Raw genomic sequence first — 25,081 nt, forward strand, 5'->3', positions numbered from 1 at the left:
GAGAGATTAAATACTGTGACTCTGTGCTTATGACAGTTTACAAGCTAATTAATCTTCTTTTCTCTTTACCTTATCCTCAGGTTCCTTCTTCTCTGGTGTGCTTGGTGTATCAGACAATGTAGTGAGAGCTTTTGGGGTACTCGAACAAGCGTAGGTCATTACAGATAGTTTACTGGCAGTGAGAAAGATGTCAAAAGGGATGAAAGTGAGGTTCTTAGTGATGGTGGACTTGCGAGAGGGCCTCGCAATGCAGTGATGGCTGGTCCCACTTTGTTGCTCTATTTGGACGATGCGAATGCGGGCACTGTCACTGCCAAAGCCGCTGTCTTGTCCCATCCCACTGTGGCGCGATGAGGAGTCCCCACTGCCTGAAGGATCTGGATGGACTGCCTTTTGCTCTTGTCTCCTTACCTGTACAAAGAAAGGCAATATTAGGATGCAGGGCTTTTTTTTTGCAGACACTGACATCTCAGAAGGTAGTGAAGAGGCATGCATCGCCACACACTTTATAGTAGATATGAGTTTCCACGGTAATGCATCTTGCTGTGTAAACCAGGCACTCCTTTCCTTTCAGTCAATGTCAGTTTGTTTAGACTCACACCTCTTCTGACCCTTGTGTGGATAAAATGTGTAAAAGCTTATGGAAACATTGAGAATTTGTACATTTGTTTCTTATGTGGGTTCATGAAGACAAATACCAAATACCCACAGTCAAAACACCAAAGAAGAAGTGCAGGGTACAGCCACAGACATATTCAAGGCATGCCCTGGGACTTTTTCTGTGGTCAAAAATCATTTTGTACTTTTTGCAATACTCAAAACGTCTTCAAAAAAGGGGGCACACTGCCATTATATTAAATTGTTTTGTGAAGTGACTGTGGTATTGCCTTTGAAGCAGTTCAGATTTTATGCTCGACTCTAGCTAACTGTTGTCAGGAGGGTTCCTGCCATTGTGGCAATAAAAAGCTTTCAGTGACAGATGATATAAATCAAAAGCGAAGGGCTTTCTGGGTTTTGGGCGACAAAAAAAATGCTACCAAGGAATGTCATCTTAAAACTATGAAGGTCTCTCAAGTTGAAATGATGAAACAGGAAGGAGAGAAAATAAAAGACTGAACTCAGTGCAGCCTACCAAATTAACTGAAATGTGTAAAATAGATCTTATGGAAACAAATAAAAGGGTTTTTAAAATGGAAACCTGTAACAAACTGTAGACACCATGACAAAAAATACACAAAAATTGTGATTTATAGAACCAGGGAATCATTTAAACTTCCCCTCTGCAGCTGCATTGTTTTAAGGAAAAATACAAAATAAATAACTTGAACCTATTAATCATTATTTTCAACATTGACACAACCTTTGTGAGGCCAATCCCCATGCTCCCTTAATCACAATAATGGATCCTACGTCACTTTCAATTAACTACTGCTGTCTTTGAAGTGCGATTTTGATAAATTGCAAATTATAGAACACAGACCAAAGGTGTGTCCCGTTCTATTCCACCCTCATCTACTCCTCCATCCTGCATATGGTTACTATTACAGCATATATTCTCAGCTGGCCCTTCTTTTTCTGCATATCACTCCCTCCCTCCTTCCTTCCCACTCAATGAGAATTTTAAATGTATATTATTGCTGTGGCGGAGATAGTGTTTCAAGACCTCCAGGCAAATACTAAACCAACTGGCAGCACATTAGACAGAATACTTGACTTATTAGATATTTCCTATTCAAAACAGTGTCATCAAAGGCTAAGAACAAGAGCAATATAAAACGCAGCAGCATGCCTGCCTGGATGTCTGCTCTGCTCAACCACGCTCATGTGTCAGACTTACATAGGACTGGCCATGCCAGATCCATCTCCTTTCGCTTGCCATAATCAGGACAGGATGTGTGCACTTCTTTTCTGCACAAATGTAAGATTTTCCAAGCTATGGGGAGGGGGAAAGGCAGGCAGAAAAAGGCCTGGACCTTTCGCCATGTGTGCTTTGTTAGGTGAGTGAAACATTGCATTGAGGTAAGGAAGTAGTTGAGAAGACATTCGGCGAAGGCAAAACATCCACTCTAAGAAAACATCTCGCGTCAGAAAGGACAAATAAGCCGCACAGCATCGGGGGGAAAAAAGAGCAGAAGTCAGCTGAAAAGGCAAGATGGTCTGGAAGTTTCTGTGTAGTTTTCCCAAGCTCAGGCTGCTCACATGCATTTACAATTAGAACAAATACCCCATCTTTTTTATAACCACCACCACCAAGAAATTGCCCCCTAAGCAAATTCTTGGTCTAAATTTAGCTTGAAAGTAGAAAGAGGGCTTCAGGGGAACACAAACAGGAGCACAGAGACAATGAGAAAATATGCCACAGCACGCCGTGTTCAGCTAGTATAAGTCCACACAAGCAAGTAGTCCAATCACATACCTTCATAGGATTTATTCTAAACTTGGCCAAACACTTAGAAGCACATACCTTGCTTTTTATGTTACTCAGTCTTACAAAAAAAAGGTACTGTAAAGCTCTATAACATCAACCCTATGCCAATTTATTCATTTAAAGAAGGCAATAAATTTAGAATGCAAACATTGGCCGAATCCATGGGCCGGATCCCAGCTGAACTATTACTTACAGTGTTGTATAATAGCTGTACTGAAACACTATTTCCAGAACCCAATGCAATCTTTCTCTGGACCTAGTTGATCATTGCTATGACCCCTCCTGACCCAAACATACTGACACACACACACACACAAAAAAAAAAAAAAACCTAAGCCAATCATGAGATCATTCCCTCAGAGTCTCTAGGCAGGACTTTCTGGAAAATGGAGGATAATCCCCAAAGTGTGAAACCACGAGTCTCCCGAGTGCCAATCACATCAGAGTGCATCTGTATGACTTCTGACCCCATTTCTGTCAGTGTAACTGAGAACAGCTTGAATGGAAGATGGCTAATACTCGGAAGCAAATGTCACATCATCCAAATGCCAGCCGTTTACAGTGTTGGCAGGACAGTCAAATATGACAACATGACTTTTACGTTTGAAAAACCACATATGTGATTGATTGTTTCCAGAAGAATATTTAAAAAAAGGGTTGCAATTTGGGTTCAAAGATCAGGGAACACGGAAATTTGGATATTTTGGCACGGCAAGGAAGCAATGATGGTCACAAGAAAATAACAAAATGAACACACTCGATTGAGAAAGGAGACTATAACTCTCGTCCTAATAACAGCTTCAACAGCCAGATATTCTCACTGTGGTCTGAAACAAGTCACAGATACACACAGAAATGAACTTATGCCAAAGGAAAAGGTTGATGGAATATTATTTACAGGTGACAACAGGACTAATTTTGGTAGAGAACTGATGCAATAATACAGCATTAAATGGCAGAACTGGATGTTTTCAAGTAGGATTACAGAAACCTTTTCACACTTAACATATGAGAATGCTGACACTGTGATTTAAAGAGATTTTCAGAGTGGTCAAAGAATATGAAAGAGCTGTACAGAGACATTGTAACAGTTCGTAAACTCAAAACTCCAAAGTTTTTCCAATCTTTAAATCAATCAATCAATCAATCAAATTTTATTTGTATAGCACATTTCAGCAGCAAGGCATTTCAAGGTGCTTTACATAATTAAAAACAAAATAAAAACAGCATGTGACATTGAATAAACAGAAAGAGAAAGAGATTTTGGAAAAAGAAAAAAGAAAAAAACAAGATAAAACCATACTTTTGTTACAGAATTTAAGCGCCTGTCGTTGCCGGACTCCGCCGTCCATTTAACACGGGTATTATCCAGGCCCCGTCGCCTAACAGGACAAGGTCTCCAACTTTGCAGCACCAGGCTCCGTCCACCTATCACGCAAATTTTTACGCTAGGACTTCGCCGTCCTACACGGATTTTTGTGCACTATTTTTTACCTGTTAGAGTCTAGAATCTACAGGCTTTAATGGCACCCATGTGGCCAACAGTTCACACAGACAGCAACATTCTTTAGTGTGGAAATCGTGACTGTAGCAGGAAGACACAAATTAACTACTAGAGATGCTCCATTGTGAAAATCTGGGCCAATATCGATATAAGACATTAATATTGCTGCTATGGCCGCTAACCGATATTGACTGATATTGAAAATATTTCACTACCCATTTTAAATCTTGAAATAAATGTCCACTCTTCATAACTGCTTCTCTGCTCCAGTTAAACTCCCCCAAATCCTGCGCTGCATCACCATCACTGATAAACTCCAACAAGATGGACAAAAATCAGTTGTTAATATCAGCCCAGTTTTATTTATCTGACTGACATGATATAATAAAAAATGACAATGTTAGAGTGGAAACAAAGTACAAAGCACCAAAGCTGCAAGAAACTGTTATTAATCCCCCCCCCCCAATATTTTCTATGAAGGCCTCCATTTTATTTGAGATACTAATAGAGACAGCCAGATGAATTAATGCTCATTTTGCTCCTGTATCATTTTAAACTTTGCAGTTTTGGTCATTTAGTACCAAACTTTTTCAGATTTGAAAAAGAAATGTGAATATATGAGGGTGCATTAACCGATAATGACAAATGATAATTCTGTTCATTCTAGTTATTAAAGTGAACTGGTATCAACAGGCCATGGCTTTAAAATCTGAACTAGTTCTCATGAATGTCTTGTAGACCAGTAGTTAAGAATGTTCCCATGTAGCTCCAGTAGAATTGCCATTGAAAATTATAGGAAGTCATTACTAAATCTTTTTGACGTACCATTCAGTCAAGCTACTTGCTTGCAGGATGCTGAGATGGAAAATTAACATCTGTCTCTTGAATACATCAAAGTTTACAGGTTAAGCCCCTGCTGTGCTAACCACTTTTGTTTAGCTGAACTATAAAGTTGAAAGCAGCCCCCTGTGCTTTTGTATTCAAACAAGAAAGCCACAAAGCAGCAATATCTCATTTAAAAAGAAAATTAATAACAATACTCAACCAAACTCCACAAAGATTTCTCTCGTTTTCTTGTGGAAAACAGAAGGGGGAAGACATTTATAATATGAAGTCACTGCTTCATGTACCATTACAGCAGACAGAAAGCATACAAGGCCATCAAAGACAGGCAGCTCATACACTGAACTTTGTTTCAGCTACAAAGGCAACCTGCTATGCACTTCAACTGAACCACAACAAAGATGCAGTGGAAGGTCACAACCCTGGAGCCTGAAAATGAATACAGAGAGCTTCACTGTAACAGTCAGCAATACTTTAACCAGCGTACTCTGGAGTTCAAAGCCAAGTGGGGTCATTTTAACAAGCCCCCTCTGACATTGATTGGTGGGTTTACTCTTCTAAGGTTTAATAGCATGAGGAAAAGACCATGTTTCTCATACTATTTGTTCACTCACTAGGATCTATTTGTCAATTTGCCTAATTATCTGTAGGCAGAAGATTCAAATGAAAACAAATTCATATTTTGTCCGCTTTGAAGGAGCATTACTTTTCTCTCTGATCTCATGTACCAAAGTCGCTTGTCAACATTCCTAAAGCACGAGGTAAGTTTGTAAAAGTGCAGAGATGGCCGGTTTAAAGAAAGGAACTTGACAGAAGCTCATGGAAGCCTTTGTGAATAAACAAAGCAAAAGATGAACAGACAAGAAAACATCAATACTGTGATGATGTTGTGCAGCATTCAGTTGCTTTATGGCTTTTAAATATTCTGGCTTACAAACAAAGATACAGAATGATAAAAGCTGAAGAATGGAAAAAAAAACAATGTGAAAAGAGAGAGTTAATGTAGTCCATGTGGGAAACTACAGTATGCTGCTCAACAAAGGCCTGGCTCTGGGAAATGTGGCAGCAAAAGCCTCTGTTTTATAATTGATTGAAGTTCAACCCCCCCACACCCCCTCCTTGCCTATGCACAAAATTAGTTTACTTACAAATAATTTTTTCACAAATAGAATGCAGATTGTCTCTGCTTAGCAGAATGGAGCTGTTTGCAGAATGCTGACGCTCAGCAGGCTGTAGTGCTGCACTCAAATATTTGAGTTTAAGACCAAGGCCTTCCTAGCGACTGACTCTAGGCCCTCAGAGACGCTCGCCAAACCCACTGCGCCCCACTCCTTATCTTTGGCAATCGAGAATGATTTAAAAGGTTTGACAGCCACCTCCCTTACAACTAAATGGGAGACTTATTGCTTCAGTCATCCTCGACAGAACCACCAATATAAACCAAAACCCTAAACTAGAGTCCCCCAATCACATCTAATAGCTAAGGTTAGGGTGAGTGTGAGGACATGAAGGAACGGCAGCATATCAATAATGCCGACTGTCAAAGCAACTTGCAGCGCAGCAGTATTGAGGGAGTGTTTAAAAATCCCAGAAGACCGGTCCTAGATTAACACCATAACTGTTACTGAAAACCAACAATACAGGGAAATGCTGCGAGAAGTGCTTAAAAATGACTGAGGAAGTTGGCTCCTTCAGTCTAATAAACTGAAGAAGCCAACCTGATTGTTATTAATCATCATTAATAACAACCAAGACACAAGATAAACAAAAAAGGGAGAGAAAAACCTCAACTTTGAAAGCTTGATGGAGAAATTGGCAGAATGACGGTGTGATAAATGGATTATTAAACTTTACATGTAATAGGAAAACACATTTATCTCAAATTAAATCCCTAACATCTCCAGCCAGCTCAGCGAATGTTTTCTATGCCTAAATAATTACATTACGATGACGGCCAGGTATAACAGAAACAGGAGATGCGTCAGCGTATGAAAAAACGCCTCTTTAGGCTTTTATTTTTCAGAAAACGCAGCAGAGAAAAACTGCCTCATATTAATTCTTAATCAACCTAACTTCCAACCCAAAAAAATATTATCTGGTATTAGTTGTATCTTTATCCAAGACCTAAGGAATTCCTCAGCTCTTGAAATGCTGTTTTTAATCGAGACATGCTACTAAACTTTTAAAACTCTTGTCTTAGGAGTTTCCCAATTACTGACAAAGCAAGTTTAATTTCACTTTTAAAAATTGTTTGCAAGATAGTTACTTGTTGGTGGAGCTCACTAGTGTTGTATCTGCTTTTAAATGACCTTTGAAAACCTAATAAAGAATGATTTTCAAATTTGACTGCAATAATTCAAGCTGATTCAGAGATATATCAGCGACCATCAACTTCAAAACTAATTATGTAGAGTAATGGAGCTGAACTAGATCATAAGGTAGTTAGATTGGAAGTGATTTTCTAAACGTTTTTAGAGTCAGATTAAGACTTTAAACTATCAAATACTTTGACTGTTCAGTGCCATTTTGCAAATAGTCTCAGATAAATGAATGTAGACAATAAAGTTTAATCAAACTATTATAACCTAAACTCCTCCACATTATATGTGCCGATATCTGGTGTCTCTAAAGTTTAGTACAATGGACCTCTAGTATCCCAAGCTGCACTGTCTTTTATTTTGGTTATGCTGTATGCAAAAATCTGTGAATACTGCATCATGGATAGGTGGGCCAACTGTGCACTACATTCAGGATGCCAATTCTAATTCAGGGTATAATTTTCATCGAAGTAATTCTTACAATGTATGTATTTACCTAATTAACCCAGCAGCCAGAGATGTTTGATTGTACCCAACTTGGAAAGTTATCCCTTACTTAGCTTACTTAGTAGCAAAGAAATGAACGTAAACGGTTGCAGCCTAGCCCATGTGATCCTGTATCATCCATAATGGTGATATATCACGTTTGTTTGTGTGACCAAATATTTATGAGCCAAAAAGTGTTGGACCTAGATAATTACTGTCGGCTGCAGTATGGCATTTATTGATGGAAGAAAAACAAACAGAACAAAAACAATTCGGCTTCACACTCCACTGGATCCATGGAAAATTGGAGCCCCTAATAACGGCAAACCCAGGTGAGATGAGGCTGTTTAAATCAGCACAGGCTGGGAAGTGTAATAAGCTCTGGGTGGTCTGTTAAATCCACCGCACAAATGTAGGCTTTGACATGACATGCTACAGGGATACGTATATATGTGGAGAAATTAGAAAGCACCTTAAAGTACAACAAAAAGAGTGTGAACAAAGGAAATATCTGAGAAACTGGAAGGCAAAAACGATTCTGGCACAATGTCACAAGAAAGCTGAAATTAGAAGGATTGGGAGGACTGAAGTAATCTTCCTTTAATTTCTCACTGGATGTGTTCCCAGCACACAGTGAAACAAAGTCTGATGTACATGTTAGGTTTACAAAGGAGAATGTTGCAAGAACCCGTATCCTTATCCAAGATAGCGAGGAGAGTTTTGACAATATGAAGACATTGGCCAAAAGTGCACAATGGTGGAGGATAATCAGAGCAAAACAACCTGCAGACAGCAGAACACCTCAGCTAGAAAACAGATTTGTGCTTCATTGGGATACTCAGTTATTTTAGACTTAGAAATAAAGTTTTAGGAGGAAATGCAGAGGAATTCAGAAGCAAAGATTAGGAAAGATAAATGATGCTGGTGTAAAATCGAAGTCAAACCAACCGTAGCTAATATTGTCAGGAGAGGAAACGCAGATGATAGGAGTGGAGCGTGAGTCATTTTTTGCTCTTGCCCCCACACACTATGCTAGACAACTGCAAGCAAGCAAGGAAAAACAATGACTAAGATCTCTTATACTGATTGTTCCCTTACACATATGAATTTATTTATAAGTTATTTTATTGGCATTAGTATTTTTTTGTTTTCTCTACAGTACTTTGTGATGATTTTGTCTGTGAAAAAAACAAAAAATAAAATTCACTTAGCTACACATAGATAATACCATATTACACCTGCCTTTACTTTTAGAACTACCTTGTTTTTTTTACTGCCAAAGATTCAACAAGGTCTCAAAACATTCCTGAGATATTTTGGTCCATATTGACATAACAGCATCTCTCAGTTTGCAGCTGCAGATCTGTCCATCTTCTGTCAGATGAAGATGGTGACAAAAGGAGCCATTGGAATGCTGTGAACAGATTGTCATATTCAACAGACCAGCTTTGACAACTGCATCAGAAGATGGGTACACTGTGTTCATAAACGGATGAGCAAGGCCAGAAAGAAGATTCAAGTAAGATGGGACATTTAAAGAGTCTAGAAAATACTCCCCACTCTATTACCTCACCAACACCACAAGACAGAAAACTGACCCATGATTTCATGTTGCTTACACCAAATTCTGGCTCTGCCATCTGAATGTTGATGCTGAAGTCAAGACTTATCAAAGCAGGGAATGTTTTTCTAATTGGTTATTCCTTAAATTGGGTGAACATGTGCAAAATTGTAGTTGGTACTAAGTTTACTAATCTTGGCTGTACCAAGTGTGGGACCACCAGAAGGTGTATAATGTGAAAAGGGTTGTGTGTATCTCCATTATGGACACAATGTCGTTTCCATTAACAATCACAGTAATAACATTCTTTTGTTTAAGCCCCCTTTTTTAATGACGGTAATGAGAAAAACACGAGTCGTTGATGACTAAAGCATGTCTAGACTTCTGAGAGTTTTTGTTGAGAAAACTACTAGAAGAAAATGCTATTGGGTGGTCTGTCAGACATTTCTGCTTATTGTGCTTACAACCTGTCAGTCAAAAGTTAAAAAGGTGTCAGGAATTCTCCAATTTAATTTGTAAAGAATAATACTTTCTTTCACTAAAACTGAGTAAAAGTTGATTAAAACTGTTTGTTAACATGAATTGGACTAAAACTATCACATTTAGAAATAATTAAAAACTAAGAAGCATTTCCACCCAAAAGACTGAGACTAAAATGGCTTCCACAACAATGGATTGTACTTTGTAAATCTGAGATGGTTTAGCGTGAAAATACCAGCCGATCAACAGCATCTGAAATAATCAGAGCAGCTTGTCTGGCAATCAGCAAACAGGCCACATTCAAATAATTTGCGCAGCAATCCAAAATGACTGTATTACCCAATCATTCTTTCCTTGGCCTTGTTCAAAAAAAAAAAAAAAAAAAAGTCAGACTCAACTTATCGGACCACCTCTCTGCTCCGCTGCTGATAAAGAAGTCTAGAATGATGTCTTGTTTTTTGTTCTTATAATTCTGCATAATACACCATGTCAATATTTGCGTGAATATAGCAAATAAAGCCTGTTGCTGTGAAGCATTTTCGCTTATGTTTCTATCACGTCCTCGCGACAGCTCTATGTCGACTTTTATCATGTTGATGCCAACTTTAAAACAATATTAAATCACATAACCCTTTTTATCAATCTTATCAGCCTGGTGTCACATGAAAACCAGTTCGATGTGAACATTGTCTCCACCAGGTAGTTTAATGTGCGACACAGAGTACGCGTACGCTTACGCGCGGTCGTAAAAATGTATCCTTGTGCGGACATGTCATGTCTGCTTCAAGTCCGCGTGGACCTCCGAGTACGCCCGAGTATGTTGGGGCCTTAATTCTCCATTTGTGCAAATAAGAACCTGGTTAAAAACCATTAAACATATGTACGTGATGAAGTAGGCGGTGAGTGCAAATGTTAAACAGTGTTTAATTCATTGAAGAAACATTAATAAGATGAAACTGTCTTCAACATGTCCTATTCAGAACAAGGTTAAGCTAAATAATCACATATGGAAAATAAATGTATCTGGTGAAAACAAAACATAGCAGAACTTTGGAACGCAAACAATGAAAAATGTCTTGAAATTGTGCAATATTGTGGTTACTTCTACTGGACAAATCAAGTAGAGGAGACACAGCATCTATGCTAAATTCTCTGAGTCACCCATTAGTCTGCATCAGCTGTTATTTTAGTTGGAAACCTGCTTACACAGGTGTAGAGAAAAAGGCTTCCTCTTTGAATCTCTTTTGAAATTCCTTACAGATTCTTGGATACTTTTCACAGAATAAGTTTCAGATGTGCGTTTACAAATAAGTCTACTAACTGGCCTGCCGTGTCCTGCTTTTACTACTCCCCTGGGTCTGTGACCCTATTTCCCTTGCAGGCAAAGAGCGAGGGCACTACTGACTCCTGCTTACCTGACTGGTCACTTGATCCCGGGGTTCACGTTTGGGGGGCCTCCCGCCTCTCCTCAAAGGCACCATTTGTTTCTCCGCTTGGAATTCCAGCCTGCACAATTTTTATCTGGAGTTTTCACGCCAATTTTGCCAAAACTGATTGAAAAGGCAGCAAATTCAGCTGCTACTGATCTCAAATAGATCAGGTTTCCAAGGAGTCAATTTAGGAATGTGTTACGCTTATGTTTAGAAAAGAAAGCTGGTTAGGATGCTAGGGCTGAACAGAGAAGGCGACTTGTTATGACTGGCTGTCAATTAACAGTTGGGTCACACAAGACGGGCAGTAAGACAGAAAAAAACAGATACGGTTTCGAAACAAAAACGGGCCGTTGAAGGAACACTGACTGTGAAAATATGTGCTGAAGATAATCCAATGATAATGACAGTAACTTTACCGATGTGAATCAGCCAAAGAGAAAAGGAGTTAGCTGCGTGAAGAGCTCTATTTGTTAGCTCTCTAGGCAGCAACAGGGTGAATGACTATAGAGTTAAGCAGCATTGGAAGATAATGGGGGACTGGAGGGTGGTCCAGACCCCAGAGAGGGTTAACAGCCAACTTAAGTGGTTAAGAATTGATTTGCTCTGCCAGGAACACCAACTTCCATGTTAACAGAAAAATACAATAATCTCAGTCAGAAATTCAAGCAAAAATCTAATAGGTTCTTACTCAGACTGTATATAAATCATCCTTTTTTGTCTCTATGATCCTATTCCTTTTATTTGCCTGCTTTATAGTTTTAAACTCATCTATCTGTTTTTACTGGCAATTACATCAGGTAAGAGTTCCTTCGACATCTCACTTTTTGCTATTGGAGGAAAAAGGAGGAACTTCAATGACCATACAATATGAAACACTCATCACAAAGAGGAACGGTCTTCAAAACACTTTGTATTAAACATAAGACAGACGAGGATAAAGCCAGAGGTTGCTTCCCGAGCCAAGGTTGTCAACAACACAGTGGCTTTGATGAGCAAAGCACTCCTACTTGGAGTAAGAATAAGAGGGCAGGACACGTCACCAGCTTCACATGTGGAACTTTAGGTTGCGCTTAAACTAGTTCGAGAGGAAAAGAAAGGTTTGAATTTATTCTTAATTAATTTGAGACCAACTCTTGATATTGGGCTTACTTATTTGTGTAGATCAGGGATTTTTCAATGTGTGAAGCTCTTATATCTAAAGCAGATTCATGTTTTACTGTACAAAATAAGTGAAAACATGTAAGAGTGGAACATCAAGTATACCAATAGGAAAAAGTTTACAGAAATAATGGTAATAATGCAGTTGAGTGGGCATGGTGGTCAATTCTAAGGGTCTAAAATTTGAAAACCTCTGGTGTAGATCAATCCATCTGTAAGCTTTATAATTCCCCTTATTTATGTTTAATAGTAAAGACTACAGTCTGATCTCTTAGAATAGAAGAAATTAATTGAACTCTATTTCATTGACAAAAGATGCTAATACTGCTAAACTAAATCTAATGCAGTTGGAATTTAAAATTAGAGCTTTCCTGCTCTAAAGCTCTAATTTTCTGTCCATCATCTGTCCATACATGGACAGATGATGTATGGATGAGATGCTATGCAGTCTCAACAAGTTTATCATAACTGAGCATTTGGTGTGTATGATCAAAAATCCCTGATCTTAAATTCCAACAGAAGCTTGTCGTAGCTCTCATTGTTTTATAAAAACAGCAGTAGCTAACCTTTGTGAGACAGTCCAGTCAATCTCATTTGGGTTGGAACTAAAAACTACACATACCACTACCCTAAATATAGAATAAATTCTGTAGAGGAGAACCCTCCATGGTATCAGCCAGCTTATTATGTAACCAGCCAGTCCAGGATGGGCCAGAACTGTTTTACGTGTGATTTTTGACAGTGCTATGAATGACAGGGAAAGAACAGGGAAGGAAGAAAAGAAAAGGAAACAAAAGAATTGAAAAGAAAAGAAAAACAACACATGCTGAGGCTGAGCTCTAATACAGGTACTATTATCTGACACTTTATGTGTCTGTACTAAAATCTCTAAGTGTAAGGTTCTGTCAAGGTTGAATACCCTTTCCTAAATGTCTGTAGCACTCTGGAATATCTGTGTGTGCACTGGCAACCATGTGAATGTGTATCCATGAGTGTTGGAGGAAGTCTAAAGTCCTGCTTCCCATGCGTGTAATCATCCCAGGATGAGGTGGAGCGGGACTTCCCCCTGCACCAGAGGGTATTTTCCTCTCACACAGTGCTACACGCACATGGCTGACCCAGGCTGCATCTGTGTGTGTGTTTGTGTATCTGTGTCAGAAAGAGAGGAAGCCAGACACACTAACATGGAAATCAAAGATACGCTTACAAAACAAAACTATCCTGAATCCCGATCGCTTTGGTCCCGAAAGCAAATTATTAAAACAACGGCATGGCAACAGCACAGGGATACAGAGAGGTTGTATAATAACAGACGACGGCAACATTGCAATGATAAATAGCCCTGTGTTAGTGCAACAAGTAAAATCTGAGTATAAGAAAAGTAATTAAAGTTCAGTAAAAGTATAGTAGAGATATAACTGATCAGCTGGATAACTACATGTGATAGGAAGTTTTCTCCTACTTGACATTTTGTCCAGAATCGTTTTAGAATCAACATTTATCTTCAAAAAGTAAGTTTTTACTAGTTACTAAAAGTTAGTAACTCTAAAATACTACCCCTTACTACTTAAAGAGGTAGTATTATGTATTTTCCAGGCATATAGTGCCATTTCATAGCATAATCAACTAACTTTATATTCAGGTGTTATAAAAATGCTGTATCAAACATAACTTGACTTCACAATTCAACACCTTGAAATTGGAGCTCTGTCTCTTTAAGAAACTTCTACTCTTTCCAACACTCTGCTTTCAACATATCATCACAACAATGCATCTCCATTTTGCTGTTTACAACTGCTCTTTCAAGCCTGGATCTGGTCTGAGAAATAGTTTTTATAAGCTATTTCTCAGACTTGCAGTTTCACCAAGAGTTTGTAAATTGCTGCTGCCACTAGTCTGGAGGAGTTGAGTGGGGGAGGCGTGGGGGTGTGGTGCTCTGTGAGGTGGAAACTCCGCTTGGAGATGGCAGCTCCGAGGAGGATCTTTGTAAGAGAAAGCTTTAAAGCATCCCAGAATGACTGCCACGAATCTCAAAAATGCATGAAAACAAAAAAAAATTGATGCATGGACCCCTTTAACCTTATAATAAATGCTTAATCAGAATTCTGAGTCTAAATCAAACTCCATCATGTCAATAAGTATCAGCTCTCAAAATTCACTTTGTATGAATGAAGTGTCCATATGTAAGGTTAACATGATATAATAACGTTTAGCTGACATGAGAGGAAAACATGTAAACACACCCACACACACACGCATTCACACATCCACAGGTCAGCTGGTTGGTCCTACAGGCGTATTACTTTTGTGCCTTCCAAATAAAGGTGGCAGACACTCACCGTGCGGGGAATGTGCAGCGCATGTGTACGTGTGTTTGTGTATGTTGAACATGTGTCTGTTTGATGGTATGCCTTTCTGTGTTGCCGGGTGACACGGCTGATGACATAGCAGCCAGATTAGTCCTGGAAACCGCATCTATTCATAGCTCCTTGGCTGTGGGACCTCCTGCTGCTGAAAGCTGCCTGATCCCAACCCAACTTCATTTCACTTCATCATCATTACCGTCAACCGGGAAACGCTGAGATGAAGTCAGACTGTGACGAACCACGGCTAACGCCATGATAAACATTCTAATAATCCGGCGATTTAAAGAGCAACACATCTGCTTATGGACCGCTAAGAAATCGCGTTACACTTGCTCTGCATCCCGGTCCGGATCTGAACTGAAACTGGAACGCCAACTGTGGAAAAACGGCTTCAGAGCACACAGAGGGAGAATGAAAATAAAAGACAATTAACTGAGTGTGTGTATGAACAGATTTATGGCACAGCACAGTGTTTAGAGATGACTGAAAACCCTACACAATGCTTGCACACATTCCCCACGCGCCTGGCTTGCCTCCCGCTGCCAAGGAACCCGAAAGCCCCAACAAAACAAATTCATTAACCCTGACAATAAAACACAGCTGTAAGGGGTAATGGGAACTGTTTGAAATCAGAGAATGGGATTCAAGACAAACTGCACATGGGTGGGGGGAGGGGGGGTGAAAAAAATCAGGAAGAATGGAGCCAAGTTTTATTTTGATTTGAATTGGGGACAGTAATGCAAGAAATGTTTTTAGAATCCCAACAACAGAAACAATTCAACCACACCAGATGTCTTCTAACTTGATCCTTTGAGCAGCTTGTACAAAGAACACTGTCCAACTGTATACATATCAGAAATAAAGTTAAAACTAAAGTGAAAGGGCATATTATCAATGCATATTTTACTCCTTTGCTGTCAGCTGACAGGCAGCTTTATACTGATATGTGTTGCATGATGTGCTTTATCTGTGGGAAAGAACAGAGGCTTAAACAGGAGCCAGGATCTGATGAATCACACAGCACTCTTAGTAAAGGTAACCACTAGAGGGCTCTGTAGCTTGAAAAATGAGCCCCTAAATACACACACACACACACACACACACACACACACACACACACACACACACAATACTCAACCAAACAGACTAGATAGAGCTACAAAGAGCTTAACCCTGAGGCAGATAACATTTATTCAGAGTAATTTCTACAGCCCAGCAGCACACAGGCTGACACAGCTGATCACAAGGCGCTGCAGGTACAGGCACGTGGACGTTACATGACCACCTAGCCAAATGTTTTCCAGGCTGACAAAACAAAAACTATGGATTTAAGCTCAGTTTCTTCTACCAACAGCAGCAGGAACCAGAGAAATCATCAAAAATGAGAACTGAGAGGTAAATGGAGGATATGTTACAACTAGATTATTGCTACAATACAATGTTCTACTGAGAAAAACGGAGCACTTGCAAATGTTTTATTATGACTATCATACAATATGGATAATTGCTATCTGTTCACATTTAGAGAAAAGATAAATGTTTTTTTTTTGTAAACTCTTCACACTGCTTAGACAATAACACTCCCAGTAATCAGCAGGACAGCAGACAGAAAACTGCTCAACCAATCCAAAAACCTCCTGGTGTTCACAAAGCCAGAGGAAAAATTAGCTGAGGGTCCAAACTGCAAAGATGCCAAAACTCAACTTTCAATGCCAAAACAATAATGATTAAAAAAAAAATCAAGCACATTAACTTATATTGACTCTGTGGAGCAGATTTTAGTGGCGAAAGATGGACAATAATAACTACAACCACAGAATGTTTAAGTAAAACCTAAACTTTATGTCAAATGACTATCATACAATATGAATCATTGCTAATTCAGTCTTTTTCCAAATAGAAATCTGAAAAACAAATGTATTACTTTTTCTCCCTATTAATAAGCAGAAACACTTTGTTTATGCTCTAGTACTTAAGGATTTTCTGTGCAGTTTCTTCTTTTTCTTCTATTGTGTTTCGGAAGCCTTCAGAAGAACTGAGTCATCTGACACTGAACTAAAGAGATGCTTCCAAAAAGAGTCTCACAATAAGTGAACAGAGAAGTTCCTTTGTGGACTCACTTCATTTAGCCCCCCTCTCCCACCCTCTCCTTTTCTCTCCTCTGTCCTCCTCCTCTGGGAATCTCTTCCTCACCAATGCTGGTAAATATTTTTATATTGTGTTCCATTAGAAAGCTTCATTAAGCGGTCAGACGGGGCAAATGGCGCCTGGGTGCTCCTTGTCCTGTAAACAATAGGAAGGGCCCTGATGGCTGCAGCGGAGCACAGCACAGTAAACTAATGCCACATTAGAGCGCTGCTTTGCTCTGAGTAAGTAAATATTTAAATGTGTTGGATTCACCCAAAAAACAAAAGTCAGCACTGATAGTCAGGAAATGGTGTCAGAGGAGCTTATCCTGACAGATTTCAGAGAAAACTGGTTCACTTGTTCAGCAATCCGGGATCAATCGGACAGTACGCGGCACGTAAACAGGAGAATAAAACCTACCATCTTTAAAAACAAAGCTGACATTTTTACTGCATGACTGAGGGAATACAGTGTAGATCAGGGGTGACCATAGCTCAGCCATGTTCCATTTGCGGTCCCTTGACTGTTTGTTTCTGTGTGGCCCGCTGGAACAGGTGGCCTAATTGTAACCAACAAATTAAAATGTTCTGCGATGGAAAATGTGAAGTAAAAAGTGTTTGTCTTTTAACAACCATTCTTTTTACTTTGTCTTCCATTTCATAGTAAATAGGACCAGATTTATCAGCCGACTATCAACAGGCTGCAGAATCCAAATCGGCTTTTATTTCATTTATTAAACCTCGCTTGATACAGCAAGCATTTTTAAAGAGACAGTGATGCAAATCCTGTTACTTCTGAAAATAGGCAAAATGTTTTTCTTTCTTTTTTTTTCCATCTGATCCCAAAAGAATTTGCAATCTGGATGTCTTTGTTTTAACAGAGTGTAAAACTCAAAGTTTTGGATCTGCAAAGATTAACAAAAAAAAAATAATAATAATAATAATAATAATAATAACTTCTTAACTTGTTTAATTATAATTTATTGTTGAGGAGTAAAAAAATAAAAAACAAATATAATTTTGTATTTTTAGGAATTCCTTTGGCCCACAATTATTCTGACTTGACAACTTTGGGCCCACATTACAAAAGGTTTGGACACCACTGGTGTAAATATTTCAGCAGTAGCATTTTCATATGTAACATATATGGGGTCAGAAGTTACCTCAGAACTTTTCTCTGAAGCATTCAAGGCCACCATGTTGTCTCTGAGGAGCTGCTGAAGGAGCTGCACCTGGGCAACGCTGAGGTAGAAATCCAGATTGCTGGTCACATTCACCTCCAGAGAGTGGCCACACACCACCACTTCCTGAAGAGAGAGGGGAGGTAGGAGGGAAATTAAGAAAAGACGTGGGGTGGGGGGTGGGGGAAAGACACTCAACACAACATTGGGATTGTTTGTGGTCTCATTTATTGCTCCTCTCAGTTGTTTCTTCTACAATGCTCAAGCACTGTGTGCACATGTCCTGCTCTCTGTTCACTGTGTTCCTCTGCTCCGCTCTTCACCCTCTGTCCTCTCCAGGGTCCCACCCACAGCCAGCAGTGTAAACCTGAGCCAGGAGGCTCCATCGGATAGGATATTACTCACTAACACTGAGGACTGACTGAGCTACACACATGAAGCAGAACTACAGTACCTTCTCACACTGCTGCTGGACAGAATTCACTAAAACATATAAATAACACAGACCTTTTAAAACGTATAAATACTGCATGATCGTTTTACTAATAGAGAGCTGAGAATAATAACTTAAAGGAGCAGTACTGTGTATTTTCCAGAAACATGGTGCCATTTCATTGCACAATCAAGAAACTACGTTACATTCAATTGTTATAAAATTGTTGTATACATCAAATATGACTTGAAAAAAATTTGAATTCATAATTTAACTCCTCGTAATTGGGCCTCTGTCTCTTTAAAAACGTCTGCTCTTTCTGAAATTCCATCTTTTGGAAGTCATCACAACATGGCTCCTCTATTAACCATTTAACAAAATTTTTGCCAGAAGTAGCTCCAGTAATGAGCTCAGCAGGCGTGCAGTTCCACCAGGTGTTTGCTAATTGCTGATGGCTAGTCAGAAGGAGCTGAGTAGGTTAGTCGAGGGGGAGGGACACTCTGTGAGGCAGGAGCTTGTAAACTGCAGCTCAGAAGAGGGGCTATGTCCACCCAGGTGTTTTGCACAGCTGAATGGTTGCCATGGGAGATAAAAGGATTTCTCAAACATGCATGAAAGAATCTAGGTATGTTCTTGATGAGGTAATAACTTTATAACATTATGTAAAGCTCAACTTTACATTATGTAGAACTAAACTTTACATAATACTGCCCCTTTAATGAACTTAAAGTAGCTTTTATATTGTATTTTAAGCATAAACAAATGCTATAAAGTGGGTAGAGGGGAGTAAAATTAATGACAATTTCAACCTAGACATTTTTTCAACACTATGCAGTCCTGCTTCGTTCATGTTGTTCCTGGCTCTGGGTCTCTGTATCACAGGAGGTTACACAAATTACTTGGTCTCTGTGCGTGCGCATGTGTGTCTCTCAGTAAAAACTATGGATTAGCTGTTACACATTGTCAGGGGGCACGTTAGCGTGGTCGGACGAGGCATCAAAGAGGCAGGAAGTCTCCGAGAGCCGAGCCAGAAAACATCAGCTGTATAAGCAGAAAGGTTTGAACTCTGGAGGTCAAAAACCTCCATTACACGCTGGACTGGTGGAGGGCTTCTAAATGAGTTTGTTACTGTAAGCTAAGAGCAAAACATAAATACTTTTGACATCTCACATAATCAATGTCTATTTTCATATGAACAGCGGATTAGAAGAGTAATGACTACAATCATGGCTTTAACAGGCTGCAGTCAAAAGGTACAAAGAGTTAGCTGGTGTAGTGAGCAGACCCTTACAAAGGGATGAATACATTTATACCCCCAAAACTATTAGAATGGACAATCTACTGACAATGTGGAGTTAAGATGTTGAACTGGTTAAAGATACATTCCTTTTTAAAAAATATATCATTATACTTTGTGGTAATTACAGCGCTTTGCACACCACTTAAACTTTTTTCCAATATGCCACGTTGTAACTAGATTGAAATGCACACTTTATATACTAGGTGACTCAATTTGGAGTTAGATTTAACAAGCATTGACTTCTTCCTATTCCTTTTCAAACTGAATATGAAAGTTAGCATTTTATGTTTGATTACTTCTCCTATATATTCATATTTTAGTTATTTTTTCTTCTGACACTTGTTTTTTTTACATCTTTGAAACAAAGATTCAGTTTCATTTCACCATCAGTATATTTTATTGGGTTATTTTGTGATAGAGCAGCAGAAGGTACTGAATGCCTGTGAAGTGGAAGAAAGATTATACATAGTATTCAAGATCACTAACAAAAATAGATCTGAAGAGTGTGGTGTGCATATGTGATTAGTCACCTCGGGTCAATGCTTAATGGAGCCACGCTCTGTTGAGATTACAGCTACATGTCACTTTGGGTTAAGTGTGTGCAAACTCTGCAGATCTAGAGACTGACATTTGTGCCTCTTGTTCTTTACATAACATCTAACGCTCAGTCAGGCTGATGGATAGTATCTGTGCCCATTGAGTTTCTGGCCTCTCCACAGATTTTCATTATGAAATGATTTTAAAACTTTGACTAAGCCATTTAAATAAATTAACATACACAGATCTAAATGATTGCATCTCTGACTGTATGTGTGATTGTTGAAGATCTCTGCAGCTCCTCCAGTTACTATGGACCTCCTGACTGCCTCTCTGAATAATGTCAGTGTAAATGGACAGGCATTTACACTGAATAACAAGAATAATATTCTTGTTATTCTTTTCCCCTTGTGTTGAAAACTCTCCATGTGTTTTTGACCTCTCTATGTGTCTCAAAGATGCCTGCCTAGAGATTCTCATGCTTGAGACTTCCTTTACATTTATACAGTACTGTGAAACTCAGCAGCAAAGACAATTTGAACACTAAGATTTCTCATAAAAAATGAATATATACTGTGCAGAGGATACGCTCACCTCCGTCTGTCCACCATCCAGAGAGAGATTTTTGCTGAAGATGATGGCAGGAGCAGCAGTGACCCGGACAGAGAAGTCCGTCAAGATTGGCGTCAGGATTGCTCTCCGCTCCTGCTGGCGCCTGATGCTGTACAAACAAGAGAAGATAGTTCAGCTCGAAAATTACTGTTATTTTTTTCCATAAAAACTGAGAGTTTTATATCATTTAACAGACAGATTGACCATAAGATTGCAGTTATTCAGTGATGGGGGACCCATTATGTTTGCTTTTAAACAACTTAGGATATGTCAGTGAGCTATTCAAAACATGTTCTTGACATTTTGTCCACAAAATCATTCTCAGGTAACGAGAGTTCAGTTCTGCCTTTTTGAGCTTCTTTCAGGATGAACTGTTGTAGGGCTCTGTCACTTTTATGCAAATAAGCTGTTGCTGGCCACGCCTCCCCAAGGGTTTCTAAACAGTATGTCAATAACAAGACACTACAGTGCATACAGGGTAATGCCAGCTGATCATTGGGTTGGTAGGTGAAGGGCAGTGCCCACTAATTGTGACTTAATCGCAAGGTTTTTGAAACAGCTCTTTTTCCAGACACCAAAACACATGAAATTATTGCCAAAAAATAGTTGGATGGATTTTTTTTTTTTTTTTTTTAGAGCTCGGACTGTTTCTAGAAGCAGTCGGGACACAAATGGAAGTGAAAACGTGTAAAAAATGAATTTTGTATAATAGGTCCCTCTTTCACTGCTTTGTTATGCTTAGCAATGATCAAAATGTTCAAAGAATTGCCATTTGGCAAAGTGTGAAAAGTAAACAAACACACAAGCAGAAAATGTTTGCAATTGAGGTGGAGCGTGGGGTATGTCACATACGGCAGCTATTTTTTCAGAATTCAATCCGACCCTGGGGCCTTTGCTGCACGTCATTCCTAGCCCCTTGTCTCTCTGCCCATTTCCTGTCCTAAATATTGCAAATACAGGCCACTACAGCAATAAAAATCTTATAAAAGAAAAAAACATTGACAACTGATTTATGGTTGCATCCTTGGCTGAAGGGCAACATGGCATACCAGTATTTCAAGCATTTTGAGGCTTTTAATAAACTATAAAAAAATAAAAAAAATCACTTAAACATGGATATATTTTTTAACAAGCTTGTTTTCCAACTGTTCCATAACAGATTTCCACATTCCTGGTCAAAGATCTTATTGGTAAAGCTTCAATAAAATGAAAGATTGGGGTGTCATTTGACAGTTCTCGGTCGGGAACAAACCCCGTATTGTTTGCACAAGATCAAACTGAGAACGTCTCATATCAACTCTCTCCATTTCACTAATGTTCATTCCCACAATCAGGTCATATTTGTGGGAACATTTGTTAGCAGTAAAACAAACATACAAGAGAGCTTTATAAGGTGGTGTTAATTGCCACATCTGGCGCTATTAAAACAATCAAGTGGTGCAGCTTCCAATATTTATAGTTGGCCGGGATTACAAGAGGCCCAAAGTCTAGGTGGCCCAGACTACAGTACTTAACCGGAACCAATATCACATTCACTTCTGCTATACAAATGTGCATTACCAGTGCCCTTAAGGGATTATTTTCTGACACATTTCTTTGTGTACAGAATTTAAGAGGGGCCTAATTCAGAGGTGAAATGATCTGTGAGGCCAATTGGTGATGGCTAATCTCTCCTCAGACGGGGGATTGAAACAATGAGAGTCTCGTTGCAGAGGACAGGTGCTATCATTCAGCAGCAAGGCTTAGAGGCGCACGGTTCAATTTACCAGTATTATGACAACTCAAACGGACTTGAGAACACAACGTCTCTCTCGCTCTCTCCCTGTTGGCAAAATTGTTTTGTGCAAATGCCCTCCAAAACATTCATGCACGCACATGAAAAACTTTTCAAATTCAATGGCACACGGACCAATCAGTAAGCTGAAACACAAATGGCAGCAGGAAGTAAAGAGAGGTCTGGTCAAGTGTCTCGCAGCACTATGACAGAGGGTTGTTTCCTAGTGGGCAACTGCAAACTGTGACGAAGACAGATCCTGTCAGCCGATCCGTGGTACTGGAATTTCCTCACAAAACCTCAGGAAGCTAACAGGGGCCGCTACAGATCCACAACTACTGAAACTGGAACCCTGAAGGCAACATAGTGAACATGCCATGAGTTGAAATCTAGAGAGGGCAGAGAATACTGATGCAGGGATGGAGGGAAAGGTGTGAACTCTGGAGGCGACGTGTGTCAAAGCTTGTTAAAAGTGAGGCGGTGCGTTTCTGCCGGTGATTGTGGCGGACAAGTAAAGCTGTGAACTTGACTCCTCTGCTCCCCTTTCCTCAACCTGCTGGAGCATTCTCCATCACATGTTCGGTTATGACTCGGTGGTGGCTGACATGCAGAGCAGCAGGCTGAATAAAGCCTCTGACTGTGTTTGCTGCCAACGAGAAGGGAGCAGGGAAAGAGAAGGTCATTTTGTTTCTTAACGGTGGGACTCAATGGACATTTTTAATCGAGTTAATTGCAGGGTCTGTAATGAATTAATTACATTTTAATCTAAAACCATGTTGACAAACTTAGCAACATTCGCAATTCAAAAAGCGCCTTTGCTGCTAAATTATTGAATGAATAGACATATGAGCTCAAAAACAAAGATTGTTTTTAATCTGTTATTTTGGTCTTTAGTGGAAAGTGATGTTATAGCCATTCAGCTTTCATTTTAGGAACTCCTGATCATTCATGGAAGCTTCTTTAGAAATGTGGACTGTGGATGCTAACGTTAGCATTGAGGAGCATTTGTGCTGAAGCTACATGTTTAGCAGTCAGATGCTACTTTAGGTTTTGTAATAGCTTTGCTAATAGGCTAACATTTTTAGCACAATCTGAACACACCAACAGTCTTTTCCAGCGTCCCATCAGATTGTTTTTTGAAGTAAAAATGAATCATCAATGAAGAGAAGAGAAAAGGCTTTGTCGATGTACAACACAGACACTGTTGTACATCCAAATTATTTAGTGTAGTAGAAACACAATACTAAAGTCCTAGCTTGGAATTTTTGTATTTCAAAATGAAAATGAAATTAATCAGGTTATATTTTATTCGCATTATAAGTAATTATTCAAAATGAGCATGTTAAAAGTCGTGAATCAGGACACAATTATTAAGAAAGAAGAGGAGCGGACATGCAGCAAGGGGTAAGCATCAAACGATGGATGACAGAGCAGACCTTTCCAACGTCTAACAAATAACCAGAGATGTCTTATTATGTATAGTTTACTTAAAACAGTTGAGTTGCAGTCAGTTGCATTATGTGTAATATTATACATGACAATTTGGGATTCAAAAGCTGATACTTGATCACAATACACATGCAGAACAGAAAGCTCACAGCAGTCAGGTCCAAGAACAGCAAGGAGCAGATAGCTACAGCTACTCACCGCCAGGCTGAACTGGTTTCATATAAATAAACTGCATTAAATATTGAATCTAGACCAAATGTACTTCAGCACACAAGTAAATTAATATCTCTCTGTACTTCTCATGCTGTACATTTTAAACTGAAGTGAGTCTAAAACAATTACTAAAAAAATTGGAACATTTTCTTGACTGAAAAACATACTTACTTACTCTGAACTGACTTTTAAGTGCTTTGTGGGCATCGTTTGCATTTATGAGAACATATACAGTAGCATGAGTCCATTCTGGAAGAAGAGTCTTTTTTTTTTTTTTTAAAAAAAAAGGACCCCAGTAAATAAATCTCAACTGGCTGCCACATAAAACTCTTACTACATCCCTGAGAGCCCAGGGCCCATACATCAGTATCAGCTGCAACACCAACAGTCTGCTTTTTTTCAGGCAGGACTCCAAAGGCCATCACTCTGCGAAAGTGTGTGTGTGTGTGTGTGTGTGTGTGTGTGTGTGTGTATGTGAGAGAGAGAAAGAAAGAGTGTGTGCTAAAAACAAAGAAAATACTGATGTCCCTAATGAGTATGTATGATAGTTAGTTTGAACCTGCACCCGAGAGAGTGAAGAGGTCTGGGTGAGGATGGTGTGTGAATCTCAGCATGCATCACTTAAAGGCCTGATGACCTGGGAGCCCGGTCTCAATCAGGCCTCTGTTGATCTTGCAATGCATTCTTCCATGAGGGTTATTTTTAGTTGACAGGGAACAAATCTGCGTTTTTTTGCCTGCAAATCTGTGAGTTTTGGGCCAGTTCCCTTCCATACATGAGTGGAAAAAAGGATGTGGTGCCAAACGGGCTGTAACATTTCTGCTTGTTTTAGCTCCTGATCCTATAAAAGCAGAAAAATAGTCACGGTTTGTATTTATG

General features: G+C 39.3%; 1 protein-coding gene across 4 annotated transcripts in view; it reads right to left on the bottom strand.

The window, feature by feature from the left end:
- Nucleotides 1-25,081, bottom strand: part of vps13b (vacuolar protein sorting 13 homolog B) — a 333,331-nt gene that overhangs the window by 97,192 nt on the left and 211,058 nt on the right. For 3 of the 4 annotated variants that reach the window (XM_016670633.1, XM_016670636.1, XM_016670634.1), the window contains exons 33-35: nucleotides 20,749-20,875; nucleotides 17,867-18,010; nucleotides 70-411 (exon numbers count right to left, since the gene is read on the bottom strand). In XM_016670633.1, coding sequence (XP_016526119.1) covers nucleotides 70-411; nucleotides 17,867-18,010; nucleotides 20,749-20,875 — 613 coding nt within the window. The remainder of the gene's footprint in view (nucleotides 1-69; nucleotides 412-17,866; nucleotides 18,011-20,748; nucleotides 20,876-25,081) is intronic. The other variant, XM_007550475.2, reaches the window with a different exon arrangement.

Source organism: Poecilia formosa, unplaced genomic scaffold, assembly GCF_000485575.1.
Source record: "Poecilia formosa unplaced genomic scaffold, Poecilia_formosa-5.1.2 Scaffold36, whole genome shotgun sequence".
Lineage (NCBI taxonomy): Eukaryota > Metazoa > Chordata > Actinopteri > Cyprinodontiformes > Poeciliidae > Poecilia > Poecilia formosa.